General features: G+C 41.5%; 1 protein-coding gene across 7 annotated transcripts in view; it reads left to right on the top strand.

Moving 5' to 3' along the window:
* Positions 1–22,791, top strand: part of PIAS2 (protein inhibitor of activated STAT 2) — a 56,979-nt gene that overhangs the window by 20,331 nt on the left and 13,857 nt on the right. For all 7 annotated transcript variants that reach the window (XM_077816650.1, XM_077816647.1, XM_077816651.1 and 4 more), the window contains 10 exons: positions 6,479–6,563; positions 8,028–8,078; positions 8,202–8,292; positions 9,410–9,544; positions 14,537–14,642; positions 15,308–15,381; positions 16,548–16,708; positions 17,461–17,594; positions 18,302–18,473; positions 20,960–21,099. In XM_077816650.1, the coding sequence (XP_077672776.1) occupies positions 6,479–6,563; positions 8,028–8,078; positions 8,202–8,292; positions 9,410–9,544; positions 14,537–14,642; positions 15,308–15,381; positions 16,548–16,708; positions 17,461–17,594; positions 18,302–18,473; positions 20,960–21,099 (1,149 nt within the window). The remainder of the gene's footprint in view (positions 1–6,478; positions 6,564–8,027; positions 8,079–8,201; positions 8,293–9,409; positions 9,545–14,536; positions 14,643–15,307; positions 15,382–16,547; positions 16,709–17,460; positions 17,595–18,301; positions 18,474–20,959; positions 21,100–22,791) is intronic.

Genomic DNA, 22,791 nt, shown 5'->3' with positions numbered 1-22,791 from the left:
AATTCACTTTTTAAAAAATGTTTTCAACTGCAATATTTTTCAGCCTTTCAAAGCCATAAGCATCCTCAAAGATAGGGTGAGATGGGCCAGTAAGACCCTTTCCATTAACTTGCAAATTGTGAAGAGGAGTGATATTGAGCAGTTGTTGGCAGTATCATTTGTTGGCTTCCCATGTTTGAAGAGGGCAATGACTGTCACTTCATGACAGCTTTTTAGGCTTGTCACCTGCTAAGTATGACTGTCTTTTAAGAGTTCTCAAGGTGAATAACGATGATGATCTACTAAGAAACTCATGCTGCAGATTACAAGCAAACTGCAAGATGCAATATTAATGGTTATGAACTCATTGCTGCTGTGAATGATGTTCAGTGCAGCCTGGGCATGGTCTTAAAGATGTCTCAGTCCTGAAGGATCCCAAGACCATGGGAATTTCTATTGCTGCAGTAAGAACTTGGACAACTGACCGTAATGAATGCGTGCAAACCTCCAAATTTTGAATGGCTGAAGCCTGCATTTCCATTTTTTCCCCATTTGGCTGTGTACCTTGGTAACTTAAATAGCCACCACTCAGAATAGGGCTATAGCAGACATGATGCAGCTGCTGGACCTCATTTTGCAGATGTCTACCATCTTTGTTTAGGTTCAAAATCAGGGACTTCTTGCTTTGGCAGATAGAACACTGAACGCAAACTGGACCTCTGCTTTCTGATGAAAGACAATAGTGGTTTTCCTCTGAAAACTCAGACAGTGCTTGGAGACTTTGCTTGCAGCCAACACTGTTCTGCTATTCTGCAAGTCAGTTTAGATGTGCATTGCATATGCCGCAGTAATTGTAGAAAGGATACACCATATCTGATCAATCCCAGGACTCTGACCGCCTTGTTTATGTTCTTACCAAAGGTGCTGTGAAACATATTTCTCACAGCTATCACATGGTCTATGCTCCTTGTGGCAGCTGAAGAGTATGAGAAGAACTATGATCTGGACACAGCAAAAGCACTAATTGTCATGGAATGCTGCATGCCTGAAAAGATGGAACAAAATAATGGAGGATCTTCGCTACGCTCATTCTAGTAGTAAAGCCTGGGCAGTCCTCTGTGAGCTTGAAGTCACTGACCTGGGAAAAACTCTGTCAACCAAAAGTGACAGCCAATGCGATCACCTCACCGACCTCTTGTAGTTCGAAAACCAAAACTGACCCGTTTGGCTAGACAGAAGGTTTAGAAAGAGCTCTTTCTAAACATCCAACAAAGTTCTGCCACTTAACCTGTATATCCCCGTATTCCATAGTAGAAAAAATCAAGGGTCTTGTGGCTTCTAAAAAAGGAAAAGCTGCTCGCAAGGATAGCATTGTTAGCATGTTAGAGTAAGGCTGTAGAAGTGATTTTGGGCAGTTGGGAGGAACATCACCACTTAACAGATGTGTTCTCTGTGCATATTCTGATTTAATAGAAGTCAATAGAAGTGTTTTACTTCTGTTAGTCCTGCACAATTGTCAGTGAGTCCAAGAATTTTGCCTGATGAATTATTACCAGTGATGACGCAGAAGTCAAGAATTTTTGCTTGATGTTCAGATCCTAGGCTGTTTGCAGGACTGACAGGAAAAACACTTAAAATAAAATAAATTTAAAAAAAAATTTGTAAACCAGGCATGCTTGAGCTAGCGTTTTATTGAGAGAGAGTGAACCCTTAAAACGCCATTTTTACTGTCAGTTTGAAGTACACATCAAGCTCTACAAATTAATATTTAGAGGTTGGCTGCAGCCAAGCCCTAAACAGAGGCAAGCTAGTGACAGAGGATGTGGAAAAAGCTAATGTACTCAATGCTTTTTTTGCCTCTGTTTTCACTAACAAGGTCAGCTCCCAGACTGCTACGCTGGGCATCACAAAATGGGGAAGAGATGGCCAGCCCTCTGTGGAGATAGAGGTGGTTAGGGACTATTTAGAAAAGCTGGACGTGCACAAGTCCATGGGGCCGGACGAGTTGCATCCGAGAGTGCTAAAGGAACTGGCGGCTGTGATTGCAGAGCCATTGGCCATTATCTTTGAAAACTCGTGGCGAACCGGGGAAGTCCCGGATGACTGGAAAAAGGCTAATGTAGTGCCAATCTTTAAAAAAGGGAAGAAGGAGGATCCTGGGAACTACAGGCCAGTCAGCCTCACCTCAGTCCCTGGAAAAATCATGGAGCAGGTCCTCAAGGAATCAATCTTGAAGTACTTGCATGAGAGGAAAGTGATCAGGAACAGCCAGCATGGATTCACCAAGGGAAGGTCATGCCTGACTAATCTAATCGCCTTTTATCATGAGATTACTGGTTCTGTGGATGAAGGGAAAGCAGTGGATGTATTGTTTCTTGACTTTAGCAAAGCTTTTGACACGGTCTCCCACAGTATTCTTGTCAGCAAGTTAAGGAAGTATGGGCTGGATGAATGCACTATAGGGTGGGTAGAAAGCTGGCTAGATTGTCGGGCTGAACGGGTAGTGATCAATGGCTCCATGTCTAGTTGGCAGCCGGAGTCAAGTGGAGTGCCCCAGGGGTCGGTCCTGGGGCCGGTTTTGTTCAATATCTTCATAAATGATCTGGAGGATGGTGTGGATTGCACTCTCAGCAAATTTGCGGACGATACTAAACTGGGAGGAGTGGTAGATACGCTGGAGGGGAGGGATAGGATACAGAAGGACCTAGACAAATTGGAGGATTGGGCCAAAAGAAATCTGATGAGGTTCAATAAGGATAAGTGCAGGGTCCTGCACTTAGGACGGAAGAATCCAATGCACCGCTACAGACTAGGGACCGAATGGCTAGGCAGCAGTTCTGCGGAAAAGGACCTAGGGGTGACAGTGGACGAGAAGCTGGATATGAGTCAGCAGTGTGCCCTTGTTGCCAAGAAGGCCAATGGCATTTTGGGATGTATAAGTAGGGGCATAGCGAGCAGATCGAGGGACGTGATCGTCCCCCTCTATTCGACATTGGTGAGGCCTCATCTGGAGTACTGTGTCCAGTTTTGGGCCCCACACTACAAGAAGGATGTGGCTAAATTGGAGAGAGTCCAGCGAAGGGCAACAAAAATGATTAGGGGTCTAGAACACATGACTTATGAGGAGAGGCTGAGGGAGCTGGGATTGTTTAGCCTGCAGAAGAGAAGAATGAGGGGGGATTTGATAGCTGCTTTCAACTACCTGAAAGGGAGTTCCAAAGAGGATGGCTCTAGACTGTTCTCAATGGTAGCAGATGACAGAACGAGGAGTAATGGTCTCAAGTTGCAGTGGGGGAGGTTTAGATTGGATATTAGGAAAAACTTTTTCACTAAGAGGGTGGTGAAACACTGGAATGCGTTGCCTAGGGAGGTGGTGGAATCTCCTTCCTTGGAAGTTTTTAAGGTCAGGCTTGACAAAGCCCTGGCTGGGATGATTTAACTGGGAATTGGTCCTGCTTCGAGCAGGGGGTTGGACTAGATGACCTTCAGGGGTCCCTTCCAACCCTGATATTCTATGATTCTATGATTCTTTACTTGGTGTAATTAGTTCCATATGAGTTTTTTACATGAAATATATCAAGATAATTAACTACTGATTTTGTGTGTGAAAGAGAACTGGTTTTAAAATAAAACAGACTTGGATTATGCATAATCCGATTTAGTAGACCCAGGAAGGCTCTTGAGACTGAAAACAAACAACTCGCTGTGTGTATTTGAGAATTAAGGATTTGGAGGGCAAATAGACTCTTATGGTTGATTTTAGAGTAACAGCCGTGTTAGTCTGTATTCGCAAAAAGAAAAGGAGTACTTGTGGCACCTTAGAGACTAACCAATTTATTTGAGCATAAGCTTTCGTGAGCTACAGCTCACTTCATCGGATGCATCCGATGTAGTGAGCTGTAGTTCACGAAAGCTCATGCTCAAATAAATTGGTTAGTCTCTAAGGTGCCACAAGTACTCCTTTTCTTTTTTCTTATGGTTGAACAGCTAAGGAGTATAGTTATTTCCATATGACTTTTTGAAGGGATGAGTAGTTCATATATTTGCATACTAGCAATGTAGTGTTGTGTTGTTTAATCTTAAAAAACCAAACCACATGTAGGCTAATGTAATACTGCTGCCTTTCCAAATGATCATGAGACTTTTACCAGCTCAGGCTCCCCCTCAACCCCCCCAAAACAAAAACAGCCTATGGGCCCATCCTTAGCTCCCTTTCTGCATAGTAAGAAAAACTTGTTTATTATTTGTTTAATATTTAATAAAACTTGTTTAATATTTTCTGGATCCTGACCCTTCCCACAATCTGAGATTTCTGGACTACTGCCCTCTTTAGATACTGGCAGCCCAGGCTGTTATGCGGCTCAGAGACTTGGCCATGCCACTTATGACCTTGCCCCCAAATTCTCTGCCTCCAGTGGTACAATCAACATGGCAGTTCAGGGCTTCCAAGTTGCCTGTTGCAATCCTAGTTTTTATAGGCAGTCTTTGGAGCCATAGCGGCAAAACCCACACCCACTCTTTTCTACTTTTAAGAGATGAAAATTTCATGGGCCTTTTCTCACTGACAGGGAGGACAAATGGAGAGCCCCCAGACTTGTAAACAAGTCTGAACTGCTTCAGTATTATGGGTGAGATTGGTCCCAGAAAAGAAATCCATAAGGTAACACGTTTTGCACCCTGTTCTCATGTTAAAATAATTACCACCACAAATGGCCAAGTAGGAGTCAGTAAGAGGATTCTGCCATTAGTCTGATTTCCTCCCTGCCTCCTTAAATATCATAAGGGGGATCCCCAGGCATATTTAGGCCTTGTCTACACTACAAAGTTTTGTTGGCAAAAGTTATGCCGCTTTAATTAAAGCTCTGTGGCATGTCTACACTAGCTCCTTGTGTCATCAGAGTGCATCCACATTCTTGCATCAACAGAGAGCAGTGCATTGTGGGTAGCTATCCCACTGTGCAACTAGCCGCAGGGTGCTTTGGGAAGGGTTTGCAATGCCTCGGGGGGAGGAATAGCTCAGTGGTTTGAGCTTTGGCCTGCTAAACCCAGGATTGTGAGTTCAATCCTTGAGGGGGCCATATAGGGATCTGGGGCAAAAATTGGGGATTGGCCCTGCTTTGAGCAGGGGGTTGGACTAGATGACCTCCTGAGGTCCCTTCCAACCCTGATATTCTGTGATTGGGCAGGCACAATGTCACATGACACAGATTTCTCAATCCCATGTTCCAGGTATCCTAGTAGATTGTCAGCTGCTTTTCAATTGAAATGTTGGGGGGAGGTAGAGGAGAGTGGTGTGTGTGGGGCAGGGGAGACATCAGGCTGACTGACCTATCCTATCAGACCCCAGCTCGGCTAAGCAGTCTCTTCCCCAAGTCTCTTCTGGCCGGCCTGCCTGCCTGGGGTTTTCTGTGATTCCCTCCGAATTCTCCCACAGCCTCTTCAGCTGCTGGAAGTGACATCCTGAGCAGCTCTGTGAGCGCTCCCTGCTGAGGAATGTCAAAGCAGCACAGCAGTTGTCCTGTTCTCCCCCGCTCCCCTGTGTTCCTAGTGCAGGGCAGAACAGGAGCATTCCACATTAATGATTTGCTCTTTGTTCCCCAAAGGGAGCTGCACGCTCAGCTGTCAGATACTTCCTGGAGCTTTGAAAGGGAAGGGGCGCAGGGCAGCAGAGTTCAAAACAGTGAGCAGAGAGGTCACGGCAGGCATTGTGGGATACTGGTGGAAGCCAGTTATGTCGACAAAACAAACAGCAGTGTCTACACTGATGCCTTGTCACTTTGCCACAAAAAGCTTTATGCCTCTCGTTGAGGTGGTTTTATTTTGGCTGCAAAACAGCTGACTTTTGCCACCAAAATAGCTAAGTAGTGTGTGCATGCCTCCCGTGTTGTTGGCAAAAGCTTTATAGTGTAGACAAGGTCTTCGTATAGATGGTTTTCTTTAGCATTGAGGTCTGGTAGTTTCCAAAGGTGTAACTTTCTTCACCACTCCTGGGATTAAAGCAGTTTTCCAGTGAATCGTTGTTCTCCACCTGGCCAATAACAGCTTGTGCACATGCTTGTCTGATAACTACTTACTGTAATATCTCAAACTCTACTTATATTTTTATGAGGATATGTGGGAGGAAATGCAGGGTTGATGTTTGCTTTGCATGTTCGCCTGACACCCAGCGAAAATTCTGGGACACTTCAACCCTGTATAGTCCCTTGTAAAATCTAGGAATAAAATAAACCTAGTTTTCCAAGCTTCTGAAGAGGGCAAAAATGTCATTTTAGTATTAAATGTAATTTTAATATTAAGCTATCTGTCTATAATTGAATGATTCATATCCATTCCTCATTGATAATTGCATGCAATCAGCAGCAACTCCATTATTATGTGACCTTTGTTTTGTTCAAGAAAGCAGAGTTGTGGACTCTATTAACTCACCACCCTTGCAATCATTTGGACTTTTATTAGTGGACCATTCTGTTTTAAAGCTGCTTTGCATGTCTTCTCTCAGTACAGAGCAGTATTCAGAGGTTCCAAGAGAAGTTTTTTATCTTTGCTTTAACACCTCAGCAAGTCAGAGAAATCTGCATTTCCAGGTAAGAGGGAGTGCCTGGCATTCATTTGTGAGCATGTGTTAAATCACTGCTTTTGCAAAGTTGCAGGGGAGTTTCAGAAAAATCTTCCTTCACATCTCTTCGCCTGTGGAACAACCTTTCAAGTAAAGTGGTGGGTGGGAGCCTATTATTCAGTACACCTAAAACTAGTGTTTGTACAAACACATAATGGTTATGTTGGGGGACAATCCTACATCATCAGGGAGTTAGATAAGAAGATGGGACCTGATTATTTGAAATCAAATAGCCTTCATGGCTGCTGCAAGTGTGGCAGACTGTTTTCTTCCCGTGTTCCCTGGTTGCTGGTAGGGATGTAAAATATTAACTGGTTATCCATCCGGTAAGTATTAGTCTAACCGTTAACCCACCCTAACCATTAACCCCATGTGTGCGGGTCTCGACCAGGTTCTGGCAAGAGGTGATTATGGCAACCAGGAAGGGGTAGGCATCACGAGGGTCAGTGGGAGCCCACCCCTGTCTTAAAGGGGCTGCGTTGATATTAACGCTCTAGCCCAACAGGGTTTTTGTCCCAGGGGCTTTGCAGGGATGGGGGAGGGTGGGCACGGCCAGCCAGGCAGGGTGTGCGTGTTTGGCCAGGGAGGTGGGCAGGGGCTGCGGGCCCTGTCGGGGGGGTAAAGTCGTCCCCTGGCTTCTCCCTGTGCCACTGGAAGGGGTTTGGCTGCAGAGGCAGTCTGCACACTGGTAAGGAAAGCTGCTGCTGGGGTGGCATGGAGTGTGTGCGGACGCCGCATCGGGACAAACTAGGTACCTGTGGCCCCTATCCCTTTTCCTGGGTACTGAGGATGTGGGGGAGGTCCTGGGCCCCCTCAACTACTCTAGGCTCTCTTGGCTAGGCCTGTTGTCACCCCTGGTATGAGCTCAGCTGCCCTTCCCATCTGTCTGGGGCAAGGCAGGGAGGGGAGATACGCCATCCTCGGAACAAAGGTGCTGCCTGAAATGGAGAGAGTCCTGCACATCAGGCCCGAATCTCTGTTTAAACTATTAAATCTGTTATCTTTTAAAACGATATTTACATCACTAGTTGCTGGGGTGGGATGCTGCTTCTACCCTCTATCCTTGTTTGTCAGTGGAGTGCGGTAGGGAGGACCTCCTTTGGGCTGGTTTTCCCGCCTCAGGTGGCATCGGATTTTTTTTCTCCCCTCTCTCTTCACGACTTCCTTGGAGTCCCAAGACCTTGCACAGACCTAGTTTATCCTTTTAATTAATACAAATAGATTGTTTTGGTTACAAGTGCTTTGTTCTTGTACTACATGGGTAGTGTAGTAATGAGAAACTTCAGAGTCTTGAAAGTAACTAGAGATGTTGGAGCAGGTCTGTCCTTTTTTAAAATGTGATAAATTGGGGTGTGAGATTTTGTTTCCCCTCCAATCCCTGCCCCTATCTTTCTCTCAATGGACTTTCTTTTTTTTCTTTTTCCCTCAACAGGGACTTCTTGCCAGGGGGCAGGAGGGACTACACAGTCCAAGTTCAGCTAAGGTGATATACGGTTTTTCTTACATTAAGTTTGTACTTGATTATTTTAATTCAAATATATTTTAACACCTATAAATAGTTTTGAGTGTAACTCACTTAAAAATGAAATTTCTCTTTTGGAAATAGGTTATGCTTAGCAGAGACTAGCTGCCCTCAAGAAGATAACTATCCCAATAGTTTGTGCATTAAAGTAAATGGGAAGTTATTTCCATTGCCGGTAAGTTGTTGAAATTCTATTCAATATGTAGCTTTTGCTGATAGATTTGTGTTCTTAAAGTCTAAAGTAGGGGAGAAAAAGGGCCTGACTTTTTTCAAAAATATGCTCACAAATTTATGCCTAATTTGCCTGTACAGTTACTGATCTATACATCGGGCATTTTTAGGCACTGATGATCACTAAGATACCAATGCTAATATTTATCATTTTACATGTTAAAAGTACTATGTAGATATTAATTAATTTTGGTCCATTTGTGACAAAGATAAATTGCAGCATAAAGATTCATCTTAAAAATTCTGACTGTGGCTGTGAGGGAAGCCTCTCTACTTAGCATCTGCAAAAATCTTATCAGGTTTGCTTTGGTTGTACGTAGTCTGTTTTTAATCTGAGTGTGCTTTCTTTTTTTTTGTGCTCAGTAGATGGCTTGAATTCCTGGAGTTGTGAGGAAATTTTGTAGAAGATATCTCACTCCAAAATTTGAGCCATTTATAGCTGTTGGTATATAGCAATATTCATGGTGAGGATGAAGGACAGACAAATACTAGGCCAATAGACAAATACAAACACTGACAAAAAGTGGTGGAGCCAAACAACGTTAGCAACTGTGGGAAACTTTTTTTGCAAAATCTCCCTAGCACAAAGAAGGCTAATGTGAGACTCGTTTCTACGGGCAGGTGTTTTCATAACCGTTAACATTTGGGCAAGGTCGTGACTGGTGTGCATTAGAACTCTGAAGCTGAGGGTAGATGAAAATGGAGGCGAACATTACCCATTTACAGACCATCTTTGTACAGCTCTGTAAAGCTGTACAGAACTTTTCTATATGGATAACAGTTTCGGGACAGAGCGTGTAACTTGATGCATACCCAATCACTAGACTGAAGTAAAGATCTCTTTGCTAGTGATTAGAAGAGACTTATTGGGGTGGGAGAGAAGGGTAGGTATGTAACTGATTTGTGATGGCAAAATACAAAATGAGTGCCAAAAAATAACTCTGTATAAAAACTTCTGTTTTCCAAAAACCTTGTAATGGTGTCTCTTTGGTAGATTTCAGAGTACAGTCAGAGGAGTTCCTAAAATTTTAGAGAGACATTTCTTTTCTTCCTTATTGCAGGGATATGCTCCACCACCAAAAAATGGAATTGAGCAGAAGCGACCCGGCCGCCCGTTGAATATTACATCTCTAGTTAGATTATCATCAGCAGTGCCAAATCAGATCTCCATTTCTTGGGCATCTGAAATTGGAAAGGTAAACTATGTTCTTTGAAGTATGAGAGTAACCTCACTCAGTATTACTCCTTCCTGATTGTTGCTGACCAGAGATGTGCTAACATATGTAGCCTGTACTCCTTCACTGTAAAGATTTCCACTCTCTTCCCATCCAGTAGCTTGCTAGGAAGAAAACATTTATCTTAGAAGCTTTAATAAAAAGTTAAATAGTTTACAGGAATGTAGGGCTTGCAGAAAAGTTCCATAGAGCGTGTGCATGATTAATGACTATAGGAGAAAATCTGGTGCCATTGAAGTTAATGGCAAAACTCCAATGAGTTCAGCAGTGCCAGCATTTCACCTGAAACTTATTAAAGTAAAACAATAATGTAAAAGGATTTAGAATTCCTTCAGAGAACAGTTTTTTTTATTCTTCACTGTTTGTAGTGAGATGAATAATAAAAATGACTAGTAAAGAAAGGAACTTGCCATTTCCTAACTTGATATAGTTTCTGACAAAGAAAATGCTCTGTAGCATGAGTCTTCTATGAGGCAGTTGGCCATTAAGATCAGTGAGAGAAATCAGTGGGCACAGGAGCAGACATTTTGAAAATGACCAGACATGCCTTGTCTCCAGCCACCCTCATACAGACATGCGTTTGAGTTTCCTATTTTCTACCCAAATGCTGTTCATTTTTCAGTAATGTTTTCATGAAACCAATTTTAATTTCACAATTTAGTAAATAAAAGAAGTTACTTGAACATAGCTAAGTCTCCAGTTTTTCTCTCACACTAAGTTCAGTGGCACTGCTCATGATAAAACTGAGCATGTGCATAATTATCTGTGGTTATAATGAGTAGCGTAGCATATCATCCTCTGTTGCAAATGGAGCCTGGTCCCTCAAGGGGCTGAGTGACTTCAGGGTGGGTGGAGAGGAAGAGACTCAAAGTAATTCTCTCCTTTCCCTAGTCTCCATTTTTCTAAGGGAGCTGTGGTACACCTTTTAATTTATATAAGCTTTAATTGTTTCTAGTGGAAAAGAGTATTTTGAACTCCAAGTGGCAGGGAGGCCAGCGCGCGCGCGCACCCCCCTCCCACCCCCGCACTCCAGCCCCCCCCAAAAAAGCAGCTCTAGAAAATCTCACTTTCTTGTGAAAATACAAAGGCCACTGTCAAGTAATTTAGGATTTAAGATTTTTTTTTTTTTCAAAAGAGACATATATTAATAGAACTGTTTTCATGATCCTTTTTAAAAATTCACATGAAAACTGTTTGTTAGAATTGAAACTTATCTTCAGTGTGTATGCAGTTCAGATATTAAAGCATTCTACCCATGCATGGAAACCAGAAAGATAAACTGATCAGTTTATTTTCACTGCCTGTGATGAAAGTGGAGTGCAATAAGTAAGCCACATAAATTGTGTAAAGTAAAATGAGACTAGGAACTGCTGAAAGATGAGGCTTTTTTAAAAAACAAAACACTGCAAGTGGAAAAAGAGGGAGTCAGCCATACAAAGTTATAGACTTATGTAAATTTTCATGGAGAAGACAAATAAGCAAAAAGAACAGACTGAGTTTGAGCTACGCTACCAAAAAAAGTGTGCTTACGGTGGGTTTGTTAACCTATATTAGCTAATGTAAGTTAAAGTAGCAATGAAGACATGACAACTCTGACTTGATCTTGGGTTAGTAGCTCAAGTTCAGCCCCAGGCTCCCATATGGGCTTTAGCTTTAAGTTGCTACCTCGAGTTAAAAGCAGAGTTGCCATGTCTTCATTGCTTATTTTAACCCGAGTTAATACATTTATTTGTAGTGTAGACATACTTTCAAGAGGCTAAAGGGAACAAGGGTGTTTTAGAAAAAAATGTATTAGAGGAAAAATTAGTTCTAAAAGGAATTTGGTTTTAATAAAGGAGGGAAATCAATGATGGCTGAAAAGGTTGATACTGAATTTGTTTTTTAAAATGTCTTTGACAAGAAAGCTAAAGGAAAGAGTTCGGACAACTAGGAGGTGAGGAAGACCATATTAAAATGGCTATTGATAAAGAGCAGGTAAGGGATACTTGAAAAATTTCAAGATCTATAATTTAGTTGGTGTGGAAGATAGTCGCCCTGTGATTATTAAGTGAAGTTAGCAAGGAACTTGCTGTATGACTGACACTTCAGTTCTAAAGTTGGGAAAACTGATGAGATGCCAGAAACATGTAGTATCTTTACTCAAAAAAGGAACAAGGTTTGATCTTGACAACTACATTCTGTAAAATAAATATTAGAGAGGAAGACAACCTGTAATGATTCCCTCATAGTATTCAGCATTTATGTGAAGCCAGTGGGAAAGCTGGTTAGACAACTTAGGTCTAGTGACATTATAGCCCATCTCATTTCAAATATACTACAACTGATGCTAAACGCATCAAGCCATCTGCATAGCAACATGGATTGCTGCAGATACATCAATGCGGTATTCTCTGTGCACTGGTTCCCAAGGCTCCTTTTGTGCAAAGTGTGAAGTACTCTGACACTGAAGCCTGTGGGACTACTTATAAGATGTAATCTAAGCACACGGTGAAGTCCTTTGCTAGATCCAAGTCAGAGTGCTCAACATCTTGCAGGATTGAGCCCTGAATTCAGTAGTCTGGTTCAAGGTCTCTGTCATGAAATTAGAAACCTCTCATGGTATTGATCCCAGCTTCTGAGAAATCCCCTCTCCCTCAATGATCATAACCTCCCACAATAGCTACATTCACCAGTGATAAATCTGTTAACTGATAGTGGAAGCCTTGTGAATGCAGAACTTTCACAGGAGCTGGATCTACACTGTGGAAATTGTGCCTGCAAGAGACAAGTATGATCACAGACTGCTTTAGAACTCATTCAAAAACTCTCTCCCCGGCTTCCCTCAGTCCCCTCACATGCATGTAGACAACTTTTGTGCACCCAGACATGACTCTTCCTTCAACAGGTTTCAAAGGAAGAAATGTTTTTGTTTCTATTTTTAAATACTTAGGAGTGTTTCTGTATTTAAATAGGAGGCACTCTGATACTACAGTGATGGGAGCCATAAGACCACAGCTAAAAGAAAACTGGCTGTGAAGAACTGTAAACAAAGGGTTATAAGCAGCACATTTTGTTGGAGGGGAAGTGTCTTGGGGGTACTGTAGTGTCTTAACCTTCATCAGTGAGCTGAAAGAAGTGATAAGTGAGTTAATGAAATGAGCAGATGGTATGAATTAGGGAGCAGTGGTAAACACCAGTGAGGACCGAAAATTGCAAACTGAGATCTGATTTAGAAAATATAAGCAAGGAAAAATAGACCAAAACAGGTCAATAATGGAGAAACCTCAAAAGTAGTAATAGTACAAGAATACACCAGACTAGGCTTGATTTTGCTATGACACAGTAGTAAATAGACCAATAACTTCACATATGTGGCGCAAAGTTATATCATAGCCCAGGAAGGTAATGGGTGTGACCACACCTGAAATAGTGTGCTCTGTTCTGAGTTTGACCAAAATGATGGTGACAAATTGAAGGGAGTTCAGAGGAGAGCATCTAAAGTTATTTGAGGCCAAGAGTGCTAAATTTGCAGGAAGAGTGAGTTAAATATTGTTTCATTCATTTGAGTGATAGTTATGTGTGGGATATGCCTTCTAACATTGCCAGGATATAAATAACAAGAACAGGTGGAGGTATTGTTTGACATCGTAAAAGGAAGTATAACTGGGAGTACAGGGTTGCAGGTAAGAAGGGGAAAACTTAGGGTAAATTGGGGAAAATTTTCTGTTGGTGAGATCTGTAGTACTGAGGAATAGTCTTTCAAGTGAAGTATCAGAGTTCAGTTCTTGTAATACAATTTAGACAATACAAGATATTAATAACTACTACAGAGAACTATTGCACACTGGAAGTAGGATAGAAGAAATTAAATAATCTATCTCTACATTATTACTTTTTCCCTGAAGCAAACTCCCGTCTTGAGCTCTGATCCACTCTGCTACTGGTATTGGAGATGTCTAGACATATTACTCTCCTGCAGTTGTTCATTTGGGAGCCTGCTAAAGAGATGTGGGAGAAAGTAATAGTGTTAGAATTAGTCTGAAATCTGCACTAATAATGATTATGTGGGCAGGCATGTGCTTTTGTATAAACAGTTTTATATTCTGTTTTGGGTCACCTTTTGAGATACCTACCATAAAACTGACAAACACATGACTTGACATTTGGCCAAGTTCTCTGTTGGTGTAAGAGGGTGGAACTTTGTGAAGAGGTGCACTGTCGTGAACCAATTGTGAATTTATCCCACTGATTGCAATAGCTTCAAACTTTGGTCAGCAAATTAATAAATGGCTTTACTTAGGAAGAAATTCCATTTCTGCACCATCATTAATCTATAGAAATATTTCAAAAAGGTGTGACCAACGGAGAACTGATTTACATTTAATTCTACTAGCATATTTAAATCTTACTGTATTGTGAGGTATGTCTGTTACTGCATGAAATAAAACTGGTTGTTTTTGTATTTTTTTTGTTTTTGATTTAAAAGGCAGGGAAACAAAAATGATTAGGGGACTGGAACACATGAGTTATGAGGAGAGGCTGAGGAAACTGGGGATGTTTAGTCTACAGAAGAGAAGAATGAGGGGGGATTTGATAACTGCTTTCAACTACCTTAAAGGGGGTTCCAAAGAAGATGGCTCTAGACTGTTCTCAATGGTAGCAGATGACAGAACAAGGAGTAATGGTCTCAAGTTGCAGTGGGGGAGATTTAGGTTGGATATTAGGAAAAACTTTTTCACTAGGAGGGTGGTGAAACACTGGAATGCGTTACCTAGGGAGGTGGTGGAATCTCCTTCCTTAGAAGTTTTTAAGGTCAGGCTTGACAAAGCCCTGGCTGGGATGATTTAATTGGGGATCAGTCCTGCTTTGAGCAGGGGGTTGGACTAGATGACCTCCTGAGGTCCCTTCCAACCGTGATATTCTATGATTCTATGAAACTTTTCCATCCTTAATCATATTTTTCTTCCTTTGTAGAATTACTCCATGTCTGTATATCTTGTTCGGCAGCTCACTTCAGCCATGCTTTTGCAGAGGTTAAAAATGAAAGGTATCAGAAACCCAGACCATTCCAGAGCACTAAGTAAGTTGGTTGAATTTTTCTAATTTTTTTTGTTTTTTGTTTTTGTTTTTTTTAGAGAGATCTAGAATTGGTGAAAGATACCAGATTTACAGAAGTCTTCTATCCCCAGTAGAGAGAGAGCTTGCACTGCTTTTGCTCATTCCAGACCATGTGGGAACACCTACTCAATGCCTGGATACTCTCCTGATATTGCTAAGAGCACCTCTGCAGTGGTGGGCTGTAAAATATAGCACTTGTGTTGGCATCAATATCCATTAATCTCTCCACATGTATGAGGTGCCGTTCACCTTCCTGTGACGTGTAAGGACTTTTTTGGAGGCCCCCTTCAAAGGTTGTACTTGATTCAGCCTATATATAGGTTAGGGCCTGCTCTTGCAAACAATACTGTGTCTAGTGCTAACTGCTGTGGGTCATCGGTGGGATTACTCTTGATGGCAGTAAGTACTCTGCCTGCCAGTGTTTGCAGGTTTGGGCCTTAAGCTAGGAAATCAATGCAAATTTGATACTTGCTGCAAGCAGATTTCCCAGCTTCTCAATATAGATGGCTTTACATGAAAATTAAACCGTATATTAATGAGTATCTACTCAAACACCTGAGTGGTAAGAGTGGCATTTTTAAAAATGGTTATGTAATATAATTTAAATTGTGTTTTTCATTGTACTAGTTAAAGAAAAGCTTACTGCCGATCCTGATAGTGAAATTGCCACAACCAGTTTGCGGGTATCTCTGATGTGTCCTGTAAGTAAAGTTGTGAAGTATAATATGCAATTAAATTTTGGGGGGAATCATTCTTTATTTTTGTTCATCTTAAATTCAAAGTTGGATTATTGTAAAAAGTACCCACAACTCAGAACTTTGTAAAATAGCTTTTACTGTAAGAGGGATTTCTATAATATAGTAAGTGGTATGTTGTTTTTTAAATACAAACAGTAGTCAACAAGTGAGAGCATTAAAGTGCTGTGAGAGCATCCAGTGCAACATACTTGATCATGTGTACCTCTCAAGACCTTTTAAACAGGAGAAGACGTATTATCATCTCTCCCCACCCTTACCCCCCTTTTTTTTAAGAGGGTGAAACTGAGGCATTAAAATTGACATGACTCATCTAGAGTTTCTCAGCAGATAAATGGCAGAGCTGAGCATAGAAATTAGATCTCTTGACTCAAATGTTCTACCTACTATACCACACTACCACCTTTTTATAAGAATAAGCCAACTCTTGACCACTTTGTCACTGAATGTTACCCAAGCATAAGACCTACAAATAACTTTGGGATTCTCTTTCAGCCTATTTAAATTGAAATCATGCAGGAAATAATGCTTCAAGTCTGTAGTAGTGTAATCTTTTTAACAAGAACACGATGCCTGGGAGTCAGAACTCTTTTTAAGTTTTTTTCTTGGCTCAGTCATGATTTGTTTGTGTGACTGTGACCAGCTGAGTGATCTGCTTTGTTCAGTTTACCCATATAAAGTGGGTATAATACCAATTCAGAAGTCAGACTTCACTAATCAGTGTTCATAAAGCACTTTGAGATCCTGGGATAAAAGGTACAAAATATTATGACTACTTCAAACATTTTACCATAACAAAATTTTAGCAATAGAACACGGACATAGGGCCAGCACAATCTGCTATTAAAAATGTCTGTGCTGGGCCTTGACATTTAGAAACATTGGTTTTGCCTCTGTGAATGACACAATCCTGTATTCTTTCTGCACATGCAACTCCTGTTGATTTTGATAGGATTTATGGGCATACCAGGACCTTGGGACTGGGCACTTATTTACCAACAGGAAACCATTCTTATCCCGTGATTGGTTTATTTCATTGTTATCTCTGAAAATGTATTTCAGTTCCCTCTTGTCTGTCATGCTGATACTTGTTTCTATTGCATCTCTTGCAGCTGGGAAAAATGAGACTGACAATCCCATGCCGTGCTGTTACCTGCACACATCTGCAATGTTTTGATGCTGCTCTTTACCTACAAATGAATGAAAAGAAACCTACCTGGATTTGTCCTGTCTGTGACAAAAAGGCAGCTTATGAGAGTTTAATATTAGATGGGTAAGAGATTGAGTTTGTCATTTAGCTTTTTTACAGTAGTTCTGTATCTTAGAATGTGAATATAGCAAGTACAAACCTATGCTATGCTTTCAACATTGAGATTTTCAGTTTCTGGCTATCTTATTTCAGTGTTACTTTATTTCTTTGAATATTCAGAGATGTCAATGCCAGAAGGGACCATTTATGATCATCTAAGCTCACCTTTTACGTAACACCAGACCACAGAGCCTCCTCCATAATTCCTGCATCAAGCCTATAACTTCTGTTTGAGCTATAGCAGATCTCTTAGAAACACATGAGTCTTGACTTAGACATCAAGTGATGGAGAATCCACCATGTCACTAGGTGTTTACATAGGCAGGCTGTACTTCTGAAATCTTTGCATGGAATTGGACTGTAAAATATTCTGTAACTGCTTCAATCAATGTCAAGCATTTATTCTAAGGCTATAATTTTATCTTTAATCCCTATTACTCCCCTGAAAAGGTTCATAAATACCAGTAATGCTCCCCAGGTGGAGTGGGTGTAGGCTGTGGTATTCTGAACAGACTTGAAATCTATAGAGAAGGACAGCTGTAGTAGTGTGATTTGTAGAGTAATGTTGTAATACCCCAGGTAGATGAATTTTTTTTTTCTCTCCGTAGCTTCCTTGATGTAATTCACACTCCATCATAGCTGGCTTTTAACTTCATTACTTCTGATTTAGCTCAGGACTGCAAACAAAACCAAAGCAACTCAACTTTATTTTCCAGGCTCTTTATGGAAATCCTCAATGAATGTTCCGATGTGGATGAGATTAAATTTCAAGAGGATGGTTCTTGGTGTCCTATGAGGCCTAAGAAGGAAGCCCTGAAAGTGTCCAGTCCTCAGTGTACCAAAATAGAAAGTATGTATATTTGGGTACTGAATATCAAACGGATAAAAATATCCAAACATTATAGACTCTCGGATGTAATGAGGATAACCCTTTTAGCTACCAGCAAAGACTATGGGAGCTTAGTATCCTGGCCCTTCACCCATTTAGATTTTAAAAGAACATCCCTTTCTCTCTCAGAATATTCTTTCATGTTGATTCTTTTGGGAAATGGACCGTTCATTATCCCTGGGAGAGGCCCAAGAAGCAGTTTGTTCCCCTCGGTTTAACACAGAGATGCACTGGATGATCCAGGTCTTTCTGGGGCTGGTCTTCACTATGGCACTAAATCAGCACCACTGCGATTGATTCAGTGGCGTCAATTTAGCGGGTCTGCTGAAGATACAATAAGTCGATGGGAGAGCGCTCTCCTAGCGACATAGCATGGTGTAGACACTGCAGGAAGTTGATGTAAGTTACGTCACTTTGGGGTGGTCTTTTTACACCCCTGAGCGACGTAACGTACGTCGACTTAGGCGGTAGTGTAGACAAGCCTTTGTAGCACCCAATCTTTGGTGTAGGGAGTAGAAATCCCAAGGTTGCTTCTGAATTCCGATTTCATATATAGAGGCCAGAAGGGCAATGTTTCAGGTCAGTAGGGTAGAATTTGAGAAGCTATTCGTACCACAAAGGAAATGGCTTATGTTAACATCGCTTAAACAATCATGCTTTTTCTTTAGGTTCCAGTGTTGTCAGCAAACCATGTTCTGTGACAGTGGCCAATGAATTAAACAAGAAGAAAGTAGATGTTATCGACTTGACAATAGAAAGCTCTTCTGATGAAGAGGAAGATCCTCCTGCCAAAAGGAAATGCCTATTTATGTCTGAAACACAAGGAAGCCCAACCAAAGGGTTTGTTAATTTTAAAGTTAGTTGTTATTCTGTAATGTCTCAGATAAGCTAACATGTGGATGGACTTGTAAATATCTCTTCTGGATGCAGTTCCAAATTTCCACATCAGAACTTCTGTTAGCCTTCTGCAAGAAGTAGCCTGTATTAATATATGACAGGTTTCAGAGTAACAGCCGTGTTAGTCTGTATTCGCAAAAAGAAATGGAGTACTTGTGGCACCTTAGAGACTAACCAATTTATTTGAGCATGAGCTTTCGTGAGCTACAGCTCACTGCATCTGATGAAGTGAGCTGTAGCTCACGAAAGCTCATGCTCAAATAAATTGGTTAGTCTCTAAGGTGCCACAAGTACTCCATTTCTTTTTATTAATATATGGTATCTTCGTACAGGTGATTTATTTTATATAGTTTTACATCACACAGAGATTTGCCCTCACTTGCTGTGTATGCAGTAATGTACTTTCTTGGTGTGATAGCTGTGGCAGTGGGGGTTCCCTGTGCAAAATGCTAATGCGTTCCTGCTAAACTAGCTTTCATTTAAGGGTTGAAAATACCACAAATAGTAAAGGGCCTGCCTCCTGAATATCTGTAGTGCTGTTTCATTGATATGCTTAAGTCCAGCATGTCAGCCTTGGAAGGGAAACCCTATACTGTGTTGAATCAACTCCTAGATTTTCCTTCCAAAGTCTGCATGCAGCTGAATTTCTTAAACCTGATAATCAGCCAGAAGAGAGACAGGGAACACTGTGTGTGAGAGAGGAAAGTTAAGTGGGATAGAAGAAGCAGCAATGGGAGTTAAGGACCAAAAAAACAACCACCACCCCAGAAGATTGGCGAAGATGGCAAAAAGCCATCCTGCTAAAAACAAGAAGGCCATATTCACTCCTGGTTACAATTCTGTTGCTTTAGTAGAGTTACAAGGGGGATGGATTTTGTTCAGTGGCTCTTGTCAGGCACAGTCAGAAGTGCTGCTTCCTAAAAGTTCTCTTATCTCCTCATCTCCACGTTTTTCCCAGGTAGACACAGGATTCCTAACTTCCAGTGAAGTTCTTACCGTTACCAACATTTCTTTCTCTTCTGGGTCCCTCCCATTTTTTACATCACTCAACTGCAGTCCCTGACTACAACTTCCCATCAGGGCTTTTCAGTTGGAGTACTCTGGGGGCCTGAGAGACTTTCAGATACTCATCTAAAGAAGGGGAGTATTTGTTAGGCTGACCATTATTAGAGCTGAGCATTGCTCCACCAACCCATTCCAGAGGGTCAACCTTCTGGCATTACTGACTGGTCACAATCAAATTTCCTACAACATTTGAGAGTCACAGCATAGTCACTCATGTCTTTCCTCAAGTAAATTCTTCACCCCATGCCCAAAACTTACTACTTTTCTCCCTTCTGCCACCTGATGAAATATTGAGCATGCCCTGTTCACACTGCAGCAACGGGTGTTTACTGCTCTTTTGCAAGTCTATAGTTGAAATTACTTTTTCATAGATTTCCAGTAGTGACCCTCTTTGAATTCCCATCACTTGTTGTGAGAGCAGCAGAGGAGTCAGACTTCTTCCCCTCTCAGTACTGATTGCAAATGTAAATAGTCCTAAATATCTTCAGGAAAGAATAGGTTTAATAGTAACCTCAGATGCCAGTGACTTCCTTTCATAGTGCTGCTGCTGCCACTTTTTGGCAAGATGGGTGGAACCAGCCATATGTTTATGTCCTATGTTGGTCTGAAGTATTCCTGTCTGTTTTCTGAGCACAAAAACATCAGCTCTGCTTCTGTAGAATTAAGGTGTCTCTTAAGCCATATTTTCAGTGTCTAGAAATGCGTGCATTGTGGCATCTTTCGTGTGTAAGTTTCTATCACTGACTTGGGGTTACAAAAAGATCTTCTTCAAATATTTGAGGGGATAGTTGGCCCTGTGAGTTACTGTACTGTCTTGCACCTTTGGAGAGCTGAATTTAACTCTTGCTTTAAGTTGTGAATGAAGATGAGTTTGGTCTTTTCATACCATACATTGGTAAGAGAGGACTGATAAATGCTGGACCAACTTTGTGGCACTAGAGATCAGCATTGAGAAACATGGGCGTAGCGATACGTGGGGAAGCTTAAACAAGTGCCAGCTTGGTCATGGCTCCAGCTGGTTCTGTCAGTTCCTCACTTCCCCAGAGTACTTAATTCACTTACAAATATCCATTTATATTCCTGGATGATAGTGTTATAAATGACCTGAAGCCCTGTACTTTGTTTTAATGCCAACTTGCTCCTATGTCACAGCTGCTGTTGAGAGCCAAGATACGTTCATGTTATAATGAAGACTGTTATGAAAGAGGAGATTAGAGTGGAATACTGTGTAGTGAGTAGCCACAATATAGTTGTGTTGTAACATAGTGACCTTGTGAATGAGAATGCACTGTGGTGCAGAATTTCTCTCCTCTTAACTAACAGCCAGATTGTTTGTTTGTAATTTCCCATGTTGTTTAAAACAGGGTTCTCATGTATCAGCCATCTACTGTAAGAGTGCCCAGTGTGACAACAGTTGATCCTGCTGCTATTCCTCCTTCGTTAACAGACTACTCAGTACCATTCCACCACTCACAGATATCCAGTATGTCATCAGACTTGCCAGGTAGGTGGTGGTGAATTTTTTTTTTAAACATATTCCAACACTCTAATAACTAATGAGGTATTGCCTTACTGAGCCAGATTATACTGAGTGCTGCACTGATGCTACATCTAAACAAGAACAGTGCAAGCAGGTCACAAGGGTGTCTTTCCACACTCAGATTCCAGTCGTATAGCTTCCAAAATGGTGATGTCAAAAACAATGCTCTAATGAGCACAAACTCGAGTTTGTGTGTTGGTAAATCAGCTAGAGGAGAAGCCTCACCATGATGGATTAGGTTTTGTTAGTGTGATCACCTGGCTGATGTGCTTTAAAAACACGAGACAGGAAGAGTAAGCATCTAAAGTTGGGACAGCTCACCTCAACCTTATCTTGCCTCTAGACAAGGAGAGAAACCTTTTACTTCTATCTAGCTGGTTGAGGTTTGTTCCTAGTGTTACTCTGTCTAGCCTAGGAAAAAGGTTAAGGTGTGAGCTACAATGTGTAAGCTCTGACCTCTGTTGCCTTTTTTTATCTAGACATACCCTAAATGCCCATGATGCATTCTTCAACACTGCTGCTAATAGCAATCAGAAGGTGGGAAATGGTGGTATTTTCTATCCTTGCTCTTTACAAGAATGCTGTTTGTGAGGATTCTTGGGATTCTTTCTACCTACACTAGTATACAGAGCCTTGGAAAATGGTTTCAGCCAACACCCACCCCTTTCCCTGACCTGTCCGTGTCCTCCCTGCTGCACTTGTGCCTTTTTTTTTCCTGTTCCAGCCCCCACCTGGATGATGGTATTGGGATAGATCTCCTCCTCTGTGTTTCACTGCGCTCTCTGGTTCTTTTATTGCTCCCTCCCTCCCAACACGCCTCCCTTAAGAAAACCCAGTGTCTTTCTGTAGAATACTCAGAAAAGCCTTCAGTTCACCTTTAATTCTCTCCTTAAGGTTAAAGTGAATTAAAGTTCTAGAATTTCACAATGAGTTGTGGATCCCTTATGGGCGCTGTAGAGAAATCTCCTGAAACAAATCTCCCATCCATTTTTCTCAGTGGGTGGGGGGAGAGACAGCCTGCTGGTGAGGGAACACCATTGCCTAGATCCAGTTGAAGGTGAGGGCTGGCTGACAAGGGAGGGAGTAGGAGGTGAGTTCTACAGTAGCCCATTCCATTCTCTATTCTTTTGTCTTTCTTTCTGTCAATATGGGGAAGGCAAGGCCAGGATTTTCAAAAATACAAGACTAAAGTCTCTCTAGCATTGGTAGGCTTCTGTTTTTGAAAGTTCTACCCTAAATGCTTAAGCACTGAAGGTGTATAGGATGGAAGAAATTCAGTCACTGCCCCTTGAAGCTTGTAGTTTGAACTGCTTCTGTATTCCTAATGTTTCCAGACAGCTTTAACACCATAGGGATGATGTTAGAAGTGTTTCCTTGCTGGCTGCCGTTGGATGGAGGAGAGGCCTGCTGTTTGGTGGTGGACTTACTTCTCTACAGCATGCTTAATATTATGACTCACTTTATGTCCAATTGATAAGTTATGGTCACACAGTGAATCTTGTGCTATGCTAAACTTGCATACACTTGCAATATCTCCAATTAGCTACCTCCTCATCTATGCAACTATGTTAAAATCACCCCAGTATATCCAGCGCCTTGCATAATGACAGGTTTCAGAGTAGCAGCTGTTGAGAGTCAAAAAGAAAAGGAGGACTT

Source organism: Eretmochelys imbricata, chromosome 5 (genome assembly GCF_965152235.1).
Source record: "Eretmochelys imbricata isolate rEreImb1 chromosome 5, rEreImb1.hap1, whole genome shotgun sequence".
Classification (NCBI taxonomy): domain Eukaryota; kingdom Metazoa; phylum Chordata; order Testudines; family Cheloniidae; genus Eretmochelys; species Eretmochelys imbricata.
The sequence above is the reverse complement of the archived record's forward strand: the minus strand, read 5'-3'. Positions and strand labels throughout refer to the sequence as shown.